Source organism: Rhinolophus ferrumequinum, chromosome 12, assembly GCF_004115265.2.
Source record: "Rhinolophus ferrumequinum isolate MPI-CBG mRhiFer1 chromosome 12, mRhiFer1_v1.p, whole genome shotgun sequence".
NCBI classification, from domain to species: Eukaryota; Metazoa; Chordata; class Mammalia; order Chiroptera; family Rhinolophidae; genus Rhinolophus; species Rhinolophus ferrumequinum.
The window spans coordinates 40,172,180-40,194,712 of NC_046295.1; the positions used below are offsets into that span (position 1 = coordinate 40,172,180).

At 38.2% G+C, this 22,533-nt stretch overlaps 1 protein-coding gene across 2 annotated transcripts in view; it reads left to right on the forward strand.

Annotated features, from left to right (window-relative positions):
* The window catches only part of RORB (RAR related orphan receptor B), a 185,790-nt gene extending 167,546 nt beyond the window's left edge, over window positions 1-18,244 (forward strand). For both annotated transcript variants that reach the window (XM_033124021.1, XM_033124019.1), the window contains exons 7-10: window positions 620-727; window positions 2,269-2,379; window positions 5,412-5,524; window positions 14,999-18,244. In XM_033124021.1, coding sequence (XP_032979912.1) covers window positions 620-727; window positions 2,269-2,379; window positions 5,412-5,524; window positions 14,999-15,154 — 488 coding nt within the window. In that variant the 3' untranslated portion in view covers window positions 15,155-18,244. The remainder of the gene's footprint in view (window positions 1-619; window positions 728-2,268; window positions 2,380-5,411; window positions 5,525-14,998) is intronic.
* Window positions 18,245-22,533: the final 4,289 nt, after the last annotated feature.

Sequence of the window (22,533 nt, forward strand, 5' to 3'; positions counted from 1 at the left end):
ATGTGTGTGTCTATATGTGCCTGTGTGCATGTTTTAATGTTTTTGAAAGCCTCTTGACCTATTAAATGGTATTGCAAGGAGCAAATAAAATAATAAGGGGCCAAGAAAAGTGACTTCCACATTGTAGACACTCAATAAATGGCATTTATTGTTTTTGACAAGAAAGCATTACTGCAATTAATATAGCCCTTATTCTAGGTGCCATATGAGGGAAACCAAAGAGAAATTAGCAGAACAAAAGAAGTAAAACATAGACATAAATATAAAGTGGTAGCATAAGAAAGGCACCATGGGTACCTTTGGGTATACTACAAGTGTAGTCAAATTATATATATGATTGCCTTCCTGCAAATTTGTGGCTTCTGAGTCTTGCTGTCACTTTCCAAAACTCTATAGGGTAAAAGCCCATTTCTCCAAAATGTGGTGAAATTGTGTAGCAATAGTTCCTCAGGATGTCAATAAATGTCCAGAGGGAAAAACAAAGGTAGTAAACTAATTCATGCAGTAAATATTTATTAAGCACCTACTATGTGTCAGGGAATTTTCTAAGTTTTGGAGATATAACCTCTTTACTACTGCATATATTATACATCGCTTTGCTTTTTTCTTTTACTCATAGGTTGCTTGGAAGTGGTTTTAGTGAGAATGTGCCGTGCCTTCAATCCATTAAACAACACTGTTCTGTTTGAAGGAAAATATGGAGGAATGCAAATGTTCAAAGCCCTAGGTAAGTTTACATTTGATGATGACACAACTTTATTAGCTACCATTAGTTTCTTCACTCAGATTGAAATTGGTAAATGAAATTCCTTGGTTCTTTAGTGTGAATTAGTATCTCACTATTCAAGCCTCCAATATTTCATCTAACTCTTCAGATCTTATAATTGTGCATCCAAATATAAAAGGAAGGAGAGGACCCTGGACCTAGTTGAGAGCGGCCATGCTTCATTTGGAAATCAATGAAGACTATTTCTAAAAGATCTGGGATACATTATAGATCATTTTTTATAGGGTCAGCTTCTCTTTTACCTTCTAGCTAACTGCTTCACAAAGTATATTATGTAGATCACTGGTGGGCCATGGGGAGACCTCTTACATTTTTAATGTAAATTCATAATCATTAGTTAAGATGCTTAAAAGAGGAGGCTCCCTCACTTGTTTCTCACTCCGAGAAGTGACTTTCTCACTGTTAATTCATGAAGTTCTGGGAGCACAGAAAGGGTGGGTGTAGACCTGCCCAAAATGATCCCCCAGACCATTCTTGTGGGAGAGCATGGACAGAGTCATTTCTCTGGAAGTGTTGTGTATCATTTACATCCAGTCATCAGCGCATGGCATGGAAGAAAAGAACGTCAGCAAAGATGGGGTGATGCCAGGAAAGGTTTTAACGATTGACAATGCCATTTGTTCCGTATCCTGCTCATGGACATCAAAGAAGGCCACTGGCCTTTCACCTCTTGTGCTGTTAGTTGATATGACTTGCCAACAGCAAGTCCATCAGGGCTGGCAGTGTTTCCCTTCTGCAGTTGATACACATTCCTGTCATCTCCAAGGCTAGATTTTCAAGAAAGAAGGAAAAACCTTGGCAAGTAACTTGGGTATATTTCCAGCTTCATAAAATAAACATTTACTAAGGATCAGTGTAGGGATGAAGCATTATTTTGCCAAAATTCCCAGTGGCTAAGCAACTGACCCACAAATCATTCATTTAGAAGGTAAAAATAAGTGAACGCTTGCTCCTCAATCAAATTTCCAGGGAAGTTACCAAATTGAAAGATACCTCATCTCTGTTCTAGAAGTTTTTCACATCTCAGTTTGAGGCCCCTGGACACCCTACATTGCCAGGTTTAAGTGCCACAAAGACTGATAGCCTTTTGCCCCTTGTATCTAATGTTTTAGGTTTTCCATGAATGCTATCTTTATACAAAAGAATCCCCAAATTACTTATTTAATCTTTTTAATTGGAACTAATTTCAAACTTACACAATTAGATTCGGGTTATGTATTTCCAGTTGGATATTACAATGGGCACACACCATTTCCATCTGCCCCTCACTGGTAATGTTAACTTTCATTACCTGGTCAGGATGTTGCCTGCTTTCCTTATTCTGTAATTACTACTAAATCACTTTTTATGGATAGAAATTTGGAAATATTTTTTCTATGTGCCTAGTATGCAAAACTTTGAATAACTTTGCGATTATGGGACTTTTCTTACTATTGCCCATGCTGTTCAAGTATTTTCACTTAATTTGCCTTCTTTTATAGGTTCTGATGACCTAGTGAACGAAGCATTTGACTTTGCAAAGAATTTGTGTTCCTTGCAGCTGACTGAGGAGGAGATTGCTTTGTTCTCATCTGCTGTTCTGATATCTCCAGGTAGGGAAGTCTGAGGTCTTTACCTGGTTTTTTTGTTTGTTTGTTTTTTAACCTGTTTTACTATCTTTCACATGGATTATACCTACCTCAGCCAAGGTGCTCAAGAGAAACTTTAAAAGAAGTATATATTTTTTAGCATGCTTATGATGTTTTGGGACAATTCAAAGGAAAGTAGTAGCCTCAAGTTAATTTAAATGACCAATTTTGTTCCCAAAACAAGAGTAGTGCATGTGGTAAGGGTCACTTTAGATTTGGATAAGCAAAATTATTCCTTAATAGGTAAATGAAAACTGATTGTGGCCTGAGTTATAACTGTGTTTTATTTTTATTTTAAAAATAAAGCACTTAGGATATTGAATGTCAACTGCAATTGAACATTTTATTTAATTTTTTAAACATTATACTTTATATTTTTTAAGTGAAAATAGCTTCGAGGCTTTGTAAAGAATGTCTTATCAATAAAAGAGTTGAAAAGATAAATCTAATAAGTTTATGAAAAAATAAAACTAAAGTGCATAGGGAAAAAAAATATCTAGTAAGGTGAGACTTAGTAGAAATATACTTGAATGAAAGATACAGCATAGGAACTAAAATCAGTAAAATACACCCTTTCTCCTGTTTAAATAGCTCTTTCACTGGCTTTTCCACCCAAATGAATGTCGGTGTACTCACTTCGTGCAAATGCTGGAAAAGGAAAACTCTGATGTGGCGGTAGTATTCTAGTGCAGGGTCTGGCACCATTTACCTGTGTGACCTTAAACACGACCCCTCAGAGCCTCAGTTTCCTCATCTATAAAGTTAGAAAGCTCGGCTTCATAATAAAGACCTCGTCTAATTTTAAAATGCATTCAAAGAAGGTAATGCATGACGTTTATAGATCAAACAGAACAGTAGCAATTGAAATTCTTTTTTTAAATATATGGCAGCTTGAAAATGTACAGAATCCTAATAAATGCATGGTTTCTTCTTCAACCACAGTGAGAATTCAGAGTCACTCACTCAGCTGTCTGTTCAGTTAGATTTTAGGTCAAGGGATAGCAGTGTTGTTGACAGTTCTCCACTGAAAGAGAGACACATTCCTGCTAATTTTTACTGTCAAGAGACTCATTCCTTCTATTACCCATTTATCTCTAGAGACTAGATCTATTTTCTTATACCCTAACATATTTTTCAGTGAGTTGGAAGAAATCAGTCTTACCTATGATGGTACACTTTGACATGCCATTCTATGTCTACCAATAATGCCAGCTTCTACACATTTTATCCATTAGGCTTTATTTATTCTTAAATTTCATGAAGATTTTTTTCCATTGGCTTCTGTTTTTTTACTACATACGTTATCAAAAATGGAAATTTGTTATCATTTGGAGTGTTATTCCTAACAGTTTCTTTTGTGGCTCTGTCTAAATACCAAGCTGTACCATTTTTTGTTTTTTAACCCTAGAAAGTTTCCCATGCCTGGAAGCACAAACATAAATGGAAGAAGTGGCAAGAAATATTTACTTCTGGCAGCAACCAAATGCCAAATAATTTTCCTCCTACTATTTTCTCACCGCATTTAATTGTTCCCATTGAGTATAGTTCAATAGAATGCTAGTTCTAAGCCTGTGGGTCTATGATGAGGGACACAATTTCACTCTGTTTCCTGCTTGCTCAAAGGAAGTGTTAAAAAATTCAGTGTCCTCTTTGGGTATGTTTGTGGTGAGTCAGTAAATTCCTAGCAGCAAATATTTAACACGTGATATATCAAATCTAAACAATCCTTAAAGATAACTGCCCCAAAAGGAAGGCAACCTTGTTCTTTAGGAGTTAGGAATCAACTGAACTATGAAACTTTTTCTAGAAAGGATGTGCTGTGGCCATCAAATTCTGCTCAATTTGGAAGCACAATAATTTGTCTTACTGTACCTAGTGGGAATCTTCCAGCCCGGGTAGCAGACCTACAATCAGAGGCTTTAGCTACTCCAAATACCTTGTTTGTCACCCTGGCCTAGTGCCATATTTAAAAAGGGAGGGAAGATAGATTTCCAGACTATGTAGGCTCCATCTCATGCCAGACCCCACCCTTCCCCTAGGTTCTTGCCATAATGACCACTGTCTATTCAGCTCCAGATAGTTTAGGGAAAGGAGAGGGAGGGACACTTAATTTATTCTGATTGACAATTGTCAACTGAAGGCTTTTGTGCTCACTTACGTAAGGGTTTGCTTAACTGTTGGCTAGACTTGTTCTTGCCCTGTCTAGTATTACAGAATTGAGTTTCTCTCCTGACCTGAACTGTATTCAGAAGGATCATATCCAAGTTCTTTTCCATGAGTATTTGTTCAGCATTTGGAGACTCTAGGTGCCTCTTCACTGAAGCTCCGACCTAAGGCATTGATGTTGGGCTGAATTTTGTCACCATGGTGTAAAAAGCTTCTAGGAAGAAAGGAAGGAAGGAGGGAGGGTGGAAAGGGATGAAGGAAGAGAGAGAGGGAGGTCAGAAAAAAGAAAGGAAAGGAGGAAGAGAGGAAGGGATGGAGGGCTTATCTTATCAACCATTTAAAAATTCAATACAGAAAAAAGTGATCAGGATTAAATTTTTAAAATTAATTCACATTTATGCTATATAAATGATAACATAGATATAAAAGGGAAGGGGGATCCTGAATACCAAACATATTCCTGTACAATAGGGTCTCTTCACTTCTATAATTCTTTCTTCATAAATCATTAACTTCCACTTGGAAAGAAAATCTCAGCATACATGCAGAAAAAGAGATATAAATTATCACAGACAATAGTAAACATGTAGGAGTTTATTTAACCATCACATCCTTACCTCCATTCTGATTTCCTTTGTCACTGTATTGTGCATTCCTGTCAAAATGGCATTGTTTATAAAATATTTATGTTTTCTATAAATAATTGCATGGCTTCAGAAGCAATTTAGAACTAATTTGAAATGGCTCTGAAACTCAGCACTTGTAGATGTAGGTGAAATAAAACAAAGCTATGTTCCCTTCCCTTCTTACCAATTCTTTTTCTTTGTCAGACCGAGCCTGGCTGATAGAACCAAGGAAGGTCCAGAAGCTTCAGGAAAAGATTTATTTTGCACTTCAACATGTGATTCAGAAGAATCACCTGGATGATGAGACTTTGGCAAAGGTAGGTCCTCAGACCACAGACCTACTGTCACTGAAAGAGTACAATGAGCAAAAGAGGGCTGGATGCATAAAGCAAGGGACAGTTCTCAGAGCAACAATTTATAAAAGTTACCAAAAGCACGTACATTTTGAGGTGTATATTTTAAAAGAGAGACTATAAATTATAAACGATTGAGGGGAGAATGATGTTCTTAGGGAAGGATGACATTGACAGATCTGAACCCCAGATAGAGGAAAACAAATCAAAGGAACTGAAAAACAAAAAGCTTGAAGCAAGGAATCAAGTCTTCAGAATTCATACGTGACAAAAGAGGAGACTCTGTGCCACTTTAGGAGACATGTCTGGGCAAAAGTTAAGAGGAGGTAGATTTGTATTCAAAATAAGGGAGAACTATAAAATGATGAAGATTGCTGAACAGAGGGGTAGAGCACCATGTGAAGTGGTGAGCTCCCTGTCATTGGTCATATTCTAATAGATACTGCTTGGTTTCCCCTCGGGCATATTGTAAATGATAGTCCTACCCAGAGTAGAAAATTAGACTGCTTCCTTATAAATTTCCCTTCAATTCTAATCTCTTCACTCAAGATTTGCCGTGGGGTTCTTTCAAAATGTATCTTTCAAAATGCAAGCAACATGCCACCCATTTCTTGATTCAGCTTAATTAAGAATAGTGAAGTTTGGGTGGCAGGTTAGCTCATTCGGTTAGAGTGTGGTGCTAATAACACCAAGGTTGCCAGTTCGATCCCCACTGTGAGCTGCGCCCTCCTTAAAAAAAAAAATAGTGATGTTTAAGACGAGTACTGAGAAAAGTTGTTTACCAAAAAGAATGACAATAAAAAGAAAGGAGGAATTTTCTAATAATTGATATTTAGCATTATTTTAGACCTTAAATTATCTCTGAATATATACATCTGTCTCTGAAATTTTCTGTAGCATATATGCATAAATACATCCTGTTAATTAATGTGAGGGGGTGGCCTTCCTGCATTTGGCATCCCCCAAAGACTTTGGTCCCCATATTTACCACACTAAAATTAAGGGCGTGGTAAAATGCAGAGTTAGACAAAAGGTGTTGCTATTGTGCTTAGGGAGATCATCTGCTTGTCAGAAAACCCTGGTTTTATCATCTGTAAAATGAAGATTATAATTTCTTACTCCTATATAAATAGATGTATTTCGAAGTTCAAATATGATCTAGACTGCGTAAATTCTAATTAATGCACTGTGACATGGGGATCGTTACTATCCTAGGAGAGCAAAACTCTCACCCTTATCCCATTTTCTACCTCCTGGTGTCCTGGTGCTGGTGATCTGAGGCATTTGAGATAGAAAAGAAAAAGAAATTGAAGAAGAAAAGATATTTAATGGCAAGAAAAATAATTAAAACACCGACTATAGGTCAGCTTAATTGTCCTTTCTTTATCTTTACTGGGAAAAGTACACAATTCAGTTATTTTTTTATTTAAGCTTTTTTTTTTTTTTTAGTATACTTGACATATAACATTGTATTAGTTTCAGATGTATAACATTATAATTTAATATTTGTGTATCTTGCAAAATGGTCACCACAGTAAGTCTAGTTAACATCTATTCAGTAATTTTCTTATAGAAAGAAAATGTTGCAAAGCTGGGGACCAGAGAAAGCATTAGAAGGGGTAATTTCTTGTATAAAATTCATTGGAGCCAGATGACAAAGCACTGTTTCCACAGATCATGTGTGGATATTGGATTTTTGTGTGGACCCTTCTTTGTAAGTCATTATTTTAATAGGATACTATTTGAACTAATATGGAAGAACCATGAAACAGAATGAGAGTTGGACTCTCATTTATCCCAGCTCTGAACTGTGTGGCTTTGGGTAAGTCACTCCATTTGTCCAAGTCTCAGGTTCGTCAACTGTCAGGTGCTGGGGTGGAGACGATAAAGCTCTCGAATTCCTGACTGCTAGAATAGTTTAAGGACAACGGCGCCACTGACGTAAAGGGACACCCTCTCATCAAACCCACACTGTTCAGAAGGAATAAATGTTTTACAAGTATTTAAATCCGAGAAAAACTATTCTACCCTACCACAGATTCTTCTCATCTTTGAAGAAATGCTTCTTCTGCCTTCATGGAGCTCTTCTGTCTCCACATACCTCTGAAACAGTGATGACCATTCTTAATATATGATACTTATAGACTTCTCAAGGAATCTGGCAAACGTTATGAAACCTGTCTCTAGAAAAATGCACACATACCCAACTATTGTATTCAAAGCAAGCGGTCAGGTTAAATCCCCAGTAGGTGAGGTAGATCTGTCCTCTGTGTAGTGTACAAAGACTATTTATATTGCCAACCAGTTTGACCCTGAACAGATGTAAGAAACATCAGGTGAGAGGGGCAGGGCTCAGACACAGTCATTGGACCTGGTGCTGAAAGAATAGTCTCCAACACACTTCCCACATGCTCACCTTCTGAAATTAAAGTTCAAGTAGCTGCCCATTATACTTTGACCAAACTTGGACCAAGGGAGGGTTTGAAAATTCAGGAATTCTGTTTCCATTAACTGGAAGGTTTCAATCCCTATATATTAATCAGTTTGTTTGTTTGTTAGTTTGGGGAAAAAAAACAACATGCTATTAAAGAATCTAGTTTTCCTTTTCTTGTTAGCATAATGATAGTATGTAGCTTATTTATAATAAACCATCAGAACCACTTCTTCCCTGAGTGACCCTGGAAAAGTTACTTAACCTCTCTGTGCCTCAGCTTCCTCTTTTGTAAAATGTGACTAAAGATAGTATTGATCTCCTACGGATATTTTGAGGACTAAATGAGATCAAATATAAGTAAGATGCACGGTTTCCAATAGGTAGTATCTAAGTGTTGTTGGCGTAGTTGTTGTAGACAGAAGAAATTTCATTTCAGCAGAGAAATTTTTATCCAAGACATGGTAGATTTGAGTTAATCACCAATGTATAAAAGCTATTTCAAAAGATGGAAGTCGGGGGAGGTGTTGAAGAGGTGGAGTATGGCATTCTAAGTAATGGGGGAAATGATATGGAGGTAAGAAAGTATAAGGTATATTCAAGCTATGAATAACAGATTTGGCTGGATCCTGAATTTGAGAAGCCAGATGACACTGGTCACTTTCACTAAAGCTCATGGAAAAAAATAATAGATATATATAATATACGTATATATTTTTAAGCCCCATCTGACTAGGGCAGGCAGCCCATCTGTTCTCTGGGCTTTACTTTTCTTGTCTGGGAAATGAGTAGGTTGGACTGGATGGTCATTCAAGTCCCTTCAGCATAATATTCTTTGACTCAAAAAAGAGAAAAACAAAGGTTTCTTCTTAACATATTCTTTTGCCCTCCAGTGCTCAGTCCAGTGTGATAGTTTTAAGGACTCTTCAGATAGTTTTAAGGACTCTTATTATTTCTTCACAATAAGTGAAGAAACAGACCGATTTCACCGAGTCTTGTAGATTCAAATTGGTGCCCTGCGTTCTGTGTTAATTTAGTCTAGGATGATATTCCAGCCCAAAGCTGAAAAGTATATACAATGTTTATAAAGCCTGTGTCCAGGGTCAGTATTCCCATCAGGCTTTCAAGTAGGGCTCCGTCACCTGGAGCTTTAGGTGCTGTGATGACTCACTCTGAGATGTTTACTTCCAGGGTGAGGACCACTGTGGGGGTTTGGAAACTGTGATGCTCTTTCTCCACTTGGTTGAGATTAGCGTGACCACTGATGTGGGAGGGGAAAAGGTGGCAGACAAAACAGTGAATGTTTGAACTATAAAGACTTGTGACAATTCTGTTCTCTGGCCTGTGGGCTTCCTTATTACAAATCACTAAATCTGCGGTTATTGTTGCCTGCCCAGAGGGGCAGAGAGTGGGAAAAAAAAGGACCAATCCAGCTGTGGGTAGGCTGAGGCAGTGCACTCGTGGGCAAGGACAAAGCATGGGTCTGCATGTCTTGCTCACATCCTGCCCTCAGGTGTCCATTTCCTGCCCTTTCTTAAGTGCAGCCTGTGGCAGGACCATAGCTGGAGCTTTCTTTGACATAGTCTTCTCCGGTCCAGCCCCTCCTGCTGTGTCTCCTGGATAGTTAAGAGTCATAGAATTTTGTTAAGTAGCATATTTATTTTTCCCAGCACTCCTGCAAATATATGCAGTATTCCTGGAGATATGTTCTTGCCCAAAGCGGTACTGAGTAGTTTAAAACTAGCAAACTTCATAAAAACACACATATATCCAATGGGAAGGCAGGAAGAAGTCCTCATATAACTCAGACCACAAAGCCCACTGACCTCACCATATGCAGAGACTGAAGGGAGAGTCATTTTTATATGGCCACAACTAAAACACTTCAGTGAGTGCCATGCCTGCAATTCACTTCTCAGAACAGTTTTCAGATGCTGATGCCTTGCCATGTGCTATAGATATTTCCTTTCCAGGAATCGTTGGCTACACCACCCATGGGTGTTTTTAGACCCAGTTCTATGCTGATAAACCCCGTCTAATTCTTCCAGGATGTGGAGCAGTCTATGTGGAGGAGTTCTTTTGTGGAAGCTCAGAATCTCTGTCGGTCCTCCCTTTTCTCCTATTCCTGGCTGGCCAGAACGTTCTTACCTGGCCCCCACTGGGCTCTCTTTTATATTATGATAGAAAATATTATTCATTCAAGGAAAAAATAATAACAATACCATTATTATTCGCTTTTTCTGTTATTAGAAAGTCAGGCTTTTAAAGCCCTCGCTACCCATAGCGATGCCCCACGGCATCTCTTCTTCCATAGGTATGAGCTTAAAGTTAGGTCATGTTCACGAGAGTGCAATGGAGACCTTGGGCTTGCTATGAGAAGAGCATGTCCTGGCCAAGAAGAATGACTGCACCATGTGGTGACACATCTGTTCTTTTGAGGTTCATCTCCCCCTCAGATCTGGAAGGCTCCAGCCTTCCCAGGAAGAATTGTGATAGGTTAATCTGAGAGAGGTGCAAGTCAACAGGTTTACTAACCTCTTAATTCCTAAGTCCATTTCTAGCATAGCAATAACAAAACTGTATCATTAACATAGAGACAGAAGTTTGTCTTTCTGTTATAACAGTACCAAGTTACTACAGAAAAGCTAAAAAGTGAATGGACAAGTGAAATGGATGCATTCAGCCTCACTTGTTGTGCCCTGGTTTTATCAGTGCTTCTGAAGTTTCTCCCAGTTTGATCAAACTCCAGTTGGTTTCCTGCGACAGGTTACCTTGATGGCCTGGAAGCCCATATGAACAAGATCACTCGTTTTACCTTCTGCATCTTCCATTTTTTCAACCTCAAATGTACCAGTTGTAAAATTGTGGATTTTCTAATAAAAGTACCCTCTGGAAAGAGGCATGAGATTATTATCTCTTCTCAAACAGCTGCTTTTTCTTCTTGTAGACCCCTGTAGGTATAAGGTAAAGCTTCCCTCTTATAAAATATGCTTGTATAAGAAAGTGATGAGCGTGAAAATGCCTTTTTATAGACCCTCTGTCTCGTCCCGCTATGGGGATTATTTAAACATGAAGAAATTTCGTGATGATTTGAAATTGACTACCTCCTCCATCTCCAAGTGCTTCTGGATCACCTCCCCAGCTGTTTAAAAGTTGTTGAACCATTAACTACTGTGGAGGCTGCTCTGAGCTCCCTTTGAAATGGGGGTCCCCCAGCTGTAGTACATAATATTAATGAGCAATAAGTGACTGCCTGCTGCTTCCCCCACCAGGCCCTTCTGGGCTCTGACAAGTGCTACTGCTGCCTCTGCATGGCCTCCTGGCCCACCGTGCCTCCAGACGATGGATGCCCCTGTCAGCACTTCTATTTCCACAGCTGATTGAATGCCTTTAAATCAGCCTCTTCCAAGAGTACAGAGGTTGAGGAAGCTCTTTGCCTTTCTCGGTGCTCTTTGTTCAGATGGTCCCAGTGCTCTTAAATAAAAAGCCATTCTCACCACTCAGCCCATTCTACAGATGAGCAACAGGGATGGGATCCAAATCCCACAGAAGAGGAAGAACAAGGTCCTGAACAAGATGCCTCTTAAACCCAGTTTTAGGCAGGAAAGAAGCAAGAGTCCGTATTCCCTTTCCAAAACTGAACACATGGTTCAATTGTTCCAGTGCAACTGAGCAACTATAGAAGGGTTTCAGTCCTCGCATACAGTTAATTTTCCACACCACCCCTTCTCTAGAGGAGCAGAAACATGCTTTAAGAATTGTAGTACCTAGGATTCTACTTTATGGATCACAGTTTATTAAATCAGTAACTTACTTTAATTGCTATAAGAAAACGAAAATCAACATGATGTTGCTTTTTCATTTTAATAAAAGTAAATGGTTGATTTTGTAGTCACACACGATCTACAGAGATTCAACGTTTGGTGGTTTCTTGCCCTATGTTTCATTTGGCTAAACCAGCATGGCCTTGACTATGTATTTCTCTCCTTGAGGGACGCATTATGTGGGAATGGAAGCATGACACCTAACACGTATATCGCCACTGTGTACCAGGCACTGTTATAGACAATTTATGTTGGCTCATTTAACCCTTACAAAGAACCCTCTCAGATAGGAACTACCGTAATTGCCATCTGACACATAAGAAAGCTGAGAGGTTACGTGACTTGCCCAAGATTACACAGCTATAAATAGCAGATCCAGGATTCAAACCCAGGCAATTTCACAGCCTATATATATATTTTTTTATCACTAGGCTAATCCTCTCTGCATACGTAGTGTTTGTGTGTCCTAGGGAACTCAGGAATTTTATTACTTGTCCCTCACCCAGCTAATAGAATTAAGCACATAGAACCTTCCCTTTCTAGCTATAACTTCCTCGTCTGCCTCCTGAAAAGGAGTTAACTTTACACTCAGCTACTAGGATTGTTTCAAATATGATGAAGAATTTACTTCTCAATTTTGAAAACTAGTTGTAGATTCATACGATGTGAACCTCTGAAGCAGTGTTTCTCAAACTTTATTTCATGGATCCAGTACATCAGTATCTGCAAGGGATGTTTGTTTCAAATATGGAGGCTGAGCTCCACCTAGACTTACTGAAACAGAATCCCTAGGAGGAGAGCCCAGTTATCTGCCTTTGTAGGAAGCACCCAGTGATTCTTATGCACACTGAAGATTGACATACATTCTGGAGTTGCATGTGGAAGTTTCAGGAGCTCTGCACATCATCAATTCAACTGCAGATAATTAGAGAAAGCTTTCAAAGCCTCTCTGCATTCAATAGCTATTTCAGGGAGAATTGAAATGTGTAAGAAGTGTTCTGAAGTCGTTGTAGTCCCCTTCTGTGTGACCCAGCTGGTTAAGAGAGCTTGAGTAATTTCCCAAGGAACACAAGTTAAGTGGATGCTTATATATTCTTTACCTATGACAATATAGAAAAGACACAGTTTTCCACCCTGGATCCAAAGAGAATCTTTCTGAAGAGGATTCTGATCATCTTTCCTTTTTGCTTACAAACCTTAGAAAGACCTTAACGTAGTAGACCGAGACCTTGTATAATCTGGCCATGTCCACCTCTTCCAGCTTTATCCTTGAAAATGCTCACCCACTGCTCCAGTGCTTTAGTTCTTCTGGTGCCTCAAGCACCGCGGATTCTTTGCATGGGATCCTGGGACATATTATGTAACCCCTGCCCCAGCATCTAGTACTTAGCTCTCACCCTTCCTTCAGAGCCCAGCCCAATGGCACTTTCTCAGGTAAGCTTTCCCTGACCTGCCAGAAGTCAGAATGTCCTGTTATCTACCACCTCTCCTAGCCCCATTTCTCTATAGCACACACCACAGTTTTTCAGTTTGCTTTTGACTGCGTGGTAACTTCATTCACATCTGCCTTTCCAAGTAGATTTTAAGCAAGAACCATCCTGTTTGTGCCTTCCGGTGTTTAGCAGAGTGCCTACTACAAGCTTAAGTCACTCGTAATGTTGAACAGAAAGTCTTCATTCTCAGTCTAAAATTTAATAACCATTCTATAGACAAAGATTCCACATTTTTTATTTCTAGTTCTATCAGTAAATAGTAGAAATGCAAAGTCTGAACACCAAACTTCTTTATTTGTTCTAGATCCCTTTAATGGAAATGTCAATAGCTCTAATCCTAATGCTAATTTTAAATTGCTCATAGTATGGCTATATAGTCATCAGTTGTTAAAAGGAAAGTTAATGAAAGAGTGGAACTTTCTGATTTTGAAAAACCTCAAAGTAACTAATTATCTGTTTCCTCTTTTACTTCCAAAGCTGAAATGTTTTCTTATTAAATAGCGTTGGGAGCACAGTGAACCTAATTGGTGATTAGATGGGTTTTATTAAATTTTATGTTATCATCACTTTCAAGTGGACCTTTGGTCAGCTATGTGAACTATCAAGCTTATCTTTTGTAAAACTATTCTCTATATGAGAACATATTCCCACAGTAATTGGATCACAATGACATTTGGGTTTAAGCTAATTTTGACACTGATGGATTCTAAGTGTCCCTAAATGATAAGTACGTTAAAAAGCTAGATTTGTTCGTCTCCTAAGACCTATATAGCATTTAGCAAACTGGACATTTTCAATTATTATAAAACACTGTCTTCAGTATTTTAACTCAAAATTACCTCCTACATGATACATATATATCAAAACCTAGCAATTATAGGTGCATATTCTCCCGCAAGTTTTTAAAACACCTCCCTAAGGGAGCTAAGTGCCAGTGACCTCCCAAATTTTATATTGATTACATATGTTTCATTTTGTGGATTACAGCAGAAAAGGATTAGAGAGATAACAGGCAGGCTAGTGAGCTTGACAGCAAAGCCTTCCAGATAATTATTAATTATACTTCAGACAGTTTAGGTTATACCTTCCTAAGCCACCTAAAAATTTAATATTCACATCATGAAAACTCCGTGGGAAATAATAGATGATAATAATATTATCTAACAGTGGTGTTTCATGCTTGCAGTATTTTTAACACTTTTGTATGAATTACCTCACTCAGTCCACACAACAACCCAATGATGTAGGTACTGTGACTAAGCCCCTTTTGCAAATAAGAAAACTGAAACATAGCGTATGTCACAGCCACGCAGCCATTTAGCCATTTTGGAACCAGAATTCCAACTCAGTCAGCCTGCCTGCCGAACACCCACTCCTGACGATTAAACTAGACTACCTCCCATACGTACTTTATTTAAGAACAATGAATCAGGAGGCTTGGTCTGGCTTTCTTTCTCTTTATTTTCCCTTTAGAGGATGGTGGCGGGGCAGGGGGCTAGAGGTGAGCATTTTGTTTTGTTTTGTTTTGTTTTGTTCTAAGAGAAAAGCTGAAAGTGAGCCTTTTTTCTTTCTGAACATCTTTTTCCAAAGCCATTTCCCTTCATCTGGGGCCAGGAAGGACACTGATTCAGAAGACAGAGCACTAATGAGCTTCCTCCTTTGTCTCCTTCCCTGTCCCTCCATTCTGCAGTTAATAGCCAAGATACCAACCATCACGGCAGTTTGCAACTTGCACGGGGAGAAGCTGCAGGTATTTAAGCAATCGCATCCAGACATAGTGAATACACTCTTTCCTCCGTTATACAAGGAGCTCTTTAATCCTGACTGTGCCACCGTCTGCAAATGAAGGCAACGACAGAACTGTCTCATGGTCATGGAATGCATCACCATTAAGACAAAAGCAATGTGTTCATGAAGACTTAAGGAAAATGTCACTACTGCAACATTAGGAATGTCCTGCACTTAATAGAATTATTTTTCACCGCTACAGTTTGAAGAATGTAAATATGCACCTGAGTGGGGCTCTTTTGTTTGTTTGTTTTTGAAACGACCATAAATATACAAATATAGGACACTGGGTGTTACCTTTTTTTTTTTTTTAATTTTATTCGGGTATGGTTTGGGAGACAACTGTTTATAGAATTTTATTGTAGATATATACGAGAACAGAGCGGTACTTTACATGATTACTTTTCCTGTTGATTATTCAAATATAATTTAAGAAAATTCCACTTACTAGGCTTACCTATTTCTATGTTTTTAGGTAGTTGATGCATGTATAAATTTGTAGCTATCTTGGAAAGCACTGTGCATGTATGTAATAAGTATATAATATCTGAGAATATTATATATGACGATTACTTATACATGCACATGCACTGTGGTTTAAAATACCATACCTACTAGCAAAGGAGGTTCAGTCAGGCTCTCTTGATTATTTACCTTCTGTGTTATATGTTACTTTTATGTTAGACAATCAGGATTTTGTTTTCCCAGCCAGAGCTTTCATTTGTAGTCAATGGCGAGATAGTACCAATTCAGAAATAAGTCTACAAAGGAATAATTATAATGCACGGCCTCTGTATAAAAACTCTATTTTTTTTTTTTTTTTTTTTTGTAATCAATGACATCAAAGCCTTGTCAAGATGGTACATACTGGGGGGGAAAATATAAATATTTGGAGACATTTTCCTGTTTTAAGAATTAGGCCACAGATAATAAATAATATTGTGGAGTCCAGAACTTTTTTGACCAAACAATAGACATTTCCTGTTTTTCACCAGGACACATCAAACACTTTTGCTTTGGATTTCAGGTTGTGAAAAAAACTTGCTTTTGGTGCTTATTGTGTCTTCAACAGAGAAATACAGTCTGTAGATTACGACCACCAGCAATTTTTTCTAATAAAATTAAAGAGTAAATCAGAACCCAGGGTCCTAATGCCATTTCATGTAAACATTTCCTCTCTAACCATATTTTTTTTTTTTTTGGCAAAGAGGAGGTAAGGTAGAAGGAATATACAAAGTAAAGTAGTAGTTCTTTATATTCATTCTCTTTAATAAGTTTGTTAGAAAAAAACCAGCAATAAAGGGGGAGGCAGGACTTTATATCTCCTTCTAGTCTGGAGCCTCTAAATTTTTTAAACTCCGAAATGCTATATTATAAAAATACAGCAAAAACTTGACAGATTAGAAAAAAATGATCTGAGTTATTCTAGGGAACTAATATACCCCAAAGCCAAAACTATTTCCTATGCAGTTTGAAATCACATTATCCATCTAGGCTAGGATTGTTTCTTAGCAAGTTTTAAAAGTACAGAATGCAAGAGGTGAAATCAGGATTAGAGAATTTAGACTTTCTAGTACAAGTTGCCACTTCTCCACCTGCTTTTCCATCAAATTGATCATCAGAAAAGCATAAATCCCAAGGAATTTGTTCTGCCTGTGTTCTGGAGGCCTTACACCTTTGGTCTTATCTGATCCAAAATAAGATGCATAAAAAAGAAGCCAGAGGAGAGCTTTGTATATAAGACAATGAAAATTATGATCTCCTGTAAGTGTAGTCCAGCCACCAACTCATGAAGACTCGCCCTTTTCTCCTTGTCAAACACACACACATGCACATCTGCTTTGAAAGTTTCCAGCAGTGGAAGCTTTGATCTTTTTGTAATCTCCTATGCTCTCCTGAAGTTACAGAGTTGAGAGCCGTCTATCTCCATGATGCCACAGAGCTCCTCATTGATGATTAAACAGTAGTGTTAGTCTTTTCTTTTAGAAAACAGCATTATCCCATCTCATGATTGATGCATTGCAAACCAGTGGGGAAAACCAAAAAGGCTTTAAAATAATGAATCTCTTTCTCAACTACTGTTATATTCAATTAATTTAACTACATTGAACCAAATTACCTTCAGTGTCTAAGAAGACAGCTGTAGACTGCTTATTATGCTGCTACAGGGACTCAATTCTTTTTGGTGTAAATGTCACTCCTGCTAGCTCTTTGTATAAAGAATTAATTCCAAGAGTCATATTTCCTTCTAATGGAAAGATTACTTTACTGATTGCTAGGAAAACAGGGTAATGGAAGGCACTCAATTAAACCTAGCCGTTTCCAAATGCAATGTATGTTTTATGATTGGCTTGTGATAGGCGATGTTTAATGTGTCTACTTGGTGTTTCCCTTTGAGCTTTGAACTTATGTCAAACTTTGTTTTCATTGTTCTGTTGGCCTAGTGTTTTCCATTGTCAGCCTGTAATTCCTGCTCTGTTGCAAAGGGAATCATTTGTTTCCTCCAATTTACCTTAGAGGATTTAAATTGGCTCAATTGATGAAGTGGCTGAGAATTTTTTCCTCCCTTGTCCCATGGGTGATGTAGGAAAAAGATTGCTCCCCACATTTGCCTCAGGAGGTACTGGATTTGAATTTGTGTCATTTCCACTAGTGCAAGCACTTAATTGGGATGGCATGAACCTTTTGAAGCGAGGGGACAGGAAACAGTGAACGACTAAACCAAAACAAAACAGGGAAACCAGTACACGTTCAGCTCACTTCAGCTGAGAAAAGAGATTTCCATTTGTCACCACAGTTGCCAAATCAGTCCCTTAAAAAGAGAACCAAGTCATAGTTTCAATGGTAACAATGCACCTTTAAAAGCTGCCCTTTGAACATCTCCTGTGACTTCATCTCAAGGTATTTTGAAATTTTGGTATGAACTTTTTTTTACCACATGCAATCTTTGTCCCTCCCACATGAACACTCACAAAGGTTCATAACACATTTATGATAAAGTGTGCACCGGAAGAAAGAACCCATGATCTGTACTTTTCATGCTTCGTAAATGACAATCACTGCTTGATGCAGATGTTGCACTGTACCCACTCAGGGATGTTTTATTGAAAAAAAAAAAAAGGTACATCAAGAAGGGAAAAAAAAAAAACAGGAAAATGACAACAAAATGTAAATGGCATAAATTAAATAGCCAATAAGAGAACCTCTCTGACAAGGCTTTCAGACCAATAAGCAGTAACTTCATGTTGTAAACTGAATTTACTTTTACTATTTAGACTTGCTGACAAGTTGTTCACAAGTCAGGACAACTCAGTCTCATTTTCTAAAATCTGCTAAGAGCCAAATAATCCAGCCGCTCCATGTATAGGAATATATATCTCCCAGTGAACCCAAACTTCCTTTACAAGTCCTGAGCAAGGAAAATACAGAAATCTCAGTGGCATTAGATGAACCTGACAAGGGAGATGAAGCTGTGGTCTGTAAAAGGAAAGGCAAATTTTAGAAGGAATATAGCAGAAAAAGGGATTCCAAATCCAGCTTAACATCTCACATAGACCCCTACTGTCTGTCCATCAGGCCATCTGTGTGGCCCTTTTTCTGCAACTCTTTTATCCCCCAAAGACTCCAAACTGAGGGTGGAGATGTACTCTACAATATACCCTTTCTGGATTTCCCTTGTTTTAATACTGTCTTCAAGGCACTGATTAGGTAAAAACAGAGAATATAGTGGTCTCTTGAGTAATTAGACTGCTTTGATCGAATCTAAGAGACCCAAAATCATAATGAGCTCTGAATATTAACAAGAGGTGCCAAGGAGGCATCAGTACATTTTCTATCATAGCTGCCTTGTTCAACACATAACTTCACAGCAGTCAAGCTAAACTGTTTGTAGAAAATCATGCACATGGATAGTCAACACACGCTCACTCTACACTCCTATGTGTACCAGGCTTGAATGCAAAAACAATTCTTGTGTCCCAAGGACAACCTAAAAGTCAACCAGTTTTTTTTATTTTGTTTTGCTTTTCAAAAACGTCAGAGGCAAATGATGTCTGTTTTGTTCCATGTTCTTTGTTTTCATTTATTATAGAAGCAAGAAAAATTCTATGGCTATTGGAAATTAGAAGAAATAATTTTTTTTCCTGAATCTTTTTTCTCTATAAACTTTTGTTTCTAAGTTAGTACAACTGACAGTAAATTCAGGCAAAGGTATCTGTGTCCTGACAGAACCACCATTGAATAGAACAGCAATAATTTTAAAGTGTGCATGATTAGTGAAATTTTGCACAGTCTTCTGTATAAAGAAGAAAAAGCCCACCATCTGCTTTAGATGAAGTGGTATTTGATTTTCTGTCTCTGCTAGTGAAAGCAGCAACCGAACATGGGGGTCTTTAAACAAGAGTTGACAAACATTTTAGGGTGGGGGGCAGACCAGGGGCTGTCTCAGGACCAGAGGTACATGTTCATTTAAAGCAAGGGTTAAAATTCAAAAAGCTGAAAAGGGCCAGGGAGTTGATGCAAATGAGTGAAGCAGTCCAAGTGGAGAGCTGGCAAGGAAATGCCCCATCTGAAAAGGGCCATCCAATTGTCCGCTAAAGCTGAAGAGTGGCTAAAGCTTCTGAATCTCATAAAATCTCTTGACTTGTAAACGATGGCAGTTGGTTCAAAGCTTAGTGCAGCCCAAACAAATACATCTCTGAGCAGAAGACGGCTCACAATTTGCAACCTCTGGTTTAAAGCAAAATCGAATTAAGGGGCCTATTTGGCTGGAAAGTCTGACCAGATACAACTCTGAATGATATTAGAGTTGGGGTAGGGGTGGGGGAGTGGAAATCTTGCCCTTCTGGTATTCAATTTGGTCTCCATATTTGACTATCACTACTAGAGGACACAGTAAGAGGTCAGCTGAAACAACAGCAAACAGTCTAAAAATGAAAACGATTCAATTTAATGATGATGTATAAAAGACATTTCTATTTGTCTTGCTCAAACTCCTAGCTTCATAGAGCCAGGTGGCTAGCTTTCTTGCCGCCTTTTTCCAAAAGTCAAATGCATGATTTTATGCTTTCGAGTCTCAACAGTCTCAACGTGTTTCTTTCAGTGTGTGGCTTCAATATCTGCGACTAGTTTTTATTTTCCCTTGGTTGTATCTAAAGAATTTATTCTAGAGTCAGGATAATGTTGTCCTCCATTGATCTGAAGTGTGGGACCATGGATTCCTATGCAGCAGATGGGGGTTGTCTGTTTGTGCACTTTTTTTCCTAAGCTGCTGAATGTCCTCCAAAGTGAATTGGCCATAGTGATCTTAGCGTCCTGCATGACCTCCAGTGGATCAGAAAAAGCAGCGCAGTGATTGTTCTCATGTCCAGAAATAAAGCACAAGGTTACCGGAATTGAATAAACCCAGTTGAGGGAAGTGTGGGGGTAACTGCGCCCCGCTGGGCAGCATGATCCTTACATTAAACCCTACCTTCTGGCAGTGGCTGATGGAGAGCATTTGCGTGCCTTTGTCACGGCCACATGCGGACACACTACGTATGTCTGAAAAGCTACAGATCCCGCATCCACGCACAGTACTGTCTGCTTCATCTAATTAACGCATACATATACAAGAATGAAAACCACACCCACAGAAAACCGAGTATGTATTGTAGAAATGTAGAGGAAAAATAAAAATATTTTTTCAAATGTAATTACTTTTAATATATGCTTGTGGAAGGTCTAATACGATGTATGCTGTCTCTGTAATTTTTGTTGTAAATAACTGGAGACAGTGAATACACTGATTTTTCTATGTCTCTGTTTAAGCATAAGACTTTGTAACAATTTTTTTAGATGGGGGAAAACCAACAAAGAGCAAATATGTACTTGCTTCCTTTCTGCGTGTATTGTACTTCTCAGAAACTGGTTGTAACAGTTTAAGCATCTTGACGGGTCATTGGTGTTAAGTGTATGCTTCTTTGTGTAATACAGCTGAGAAAGGGACGGGGCTGTCAATTAAATCTGCTCCAAAGAGTTTGTATTGAAGATTGGCCTAAGACCTGCAAACTTTACCTGAACTAGACAATACAAAAAAGGAAAGTTAAAAAAGAGAGAGAGAGAGAAATGTTGCCTGAGTAAGTCATCTTTCTTTCCTTGTAACAATGGCTTTGTCTAAATCCTCTCTGCATGAAATAGCTTAAGGAAAACAAACTCTGCTTTCTGATGAACAAAATATTTTTGTACATCTTTATTTCTTATTAATAACCTGAGGTCAGACTACTCATTCGCTGAAGCCATACTGACCTTCACCAAATAAATGCTGTAAAGAACCTGGGGGAGGGTCGAGGAGAGACTGAGAGGGAGGAAAATCGAAGGTGTCATGAGCTGTAACAACACAGGCAGGAGCAAGTCTGATGAAACTGATGCTTTTCCTGCATCCCAAATATGACTTTAAAAGGCTAGTATTTTATGATGATCAATTTATAATAATAATAATAATAATAATAATAATAATAAAAGATATTTAGATTTAAATGAGACTTTCCAGTATTTTTGAAATCCCTGACAGTGCTTCCTTGCTTTTAGGATTGAGAGAAATGATTTTTGTATACTTCCAGCTTTCAGAGATTTAATGTTTTTACCTTAGCTCCAGCCTACAAGTGTAAAGTGAAGAGCGACGCTGAGTCCTCCAGCGGTTGAGACCATGGACTGTCTGGGGCTTGGCTGTACCTACCAGCCATGCCTGCATCCTGAGGGGCCGCGTGCGAGTGTGCAGTTGGCATCTCTAACTAGTATGCACATCATTGTTGGAAACGCACAGAAGTTGCATTGCGAAAAGTATGTAAAATAAAAGTATTCACTCTAAAAAGCATAATAATTATACTTTTTTAAAAGAATAATGCCTTCTATAGTCACCATTGATTTTCCTGGAGCTTAATTACATTATCACCATGTATTATGATTGCCCTATAGAGGCAAAAGGCAAACTACAAATAAACCCAGTGACATCTATAGTTTTAAAATCTACCATTTTCTGATCTCTCTCTCCTTGTTTAATATATAAACCCTAATTTCTGTGTATGTGAGTAAAACTGCAGCCTGAGTCATTTAGGAAGTAAGCATTGAGGTTTTGGGGTTTTTTTAATTATAAATATACTAGAATAAAACAGCACTCCCTAACAATTAAAAAAAAGAGTTTTATATTACTTTAGAATGTAATAGGTTTTTGTCCTTATTTTATGTCCTGTAAATTATTAGTTGAATACTGTTAGCATTCCCTGATAATGCACACATGATTTCTGAATGTTTTCTGTAAATGACAATCAATGTTTATGAAGTTCCCTCCTTTAATGCTGAACAAAATTAAAAGAAGAAAAAAAAAATCTTGCCTAATTGTTTTCTTTTCCCCCTCAGGGAACAAGGAGGGGATGAAAAAGATAGGTAGATTTGGCTTTG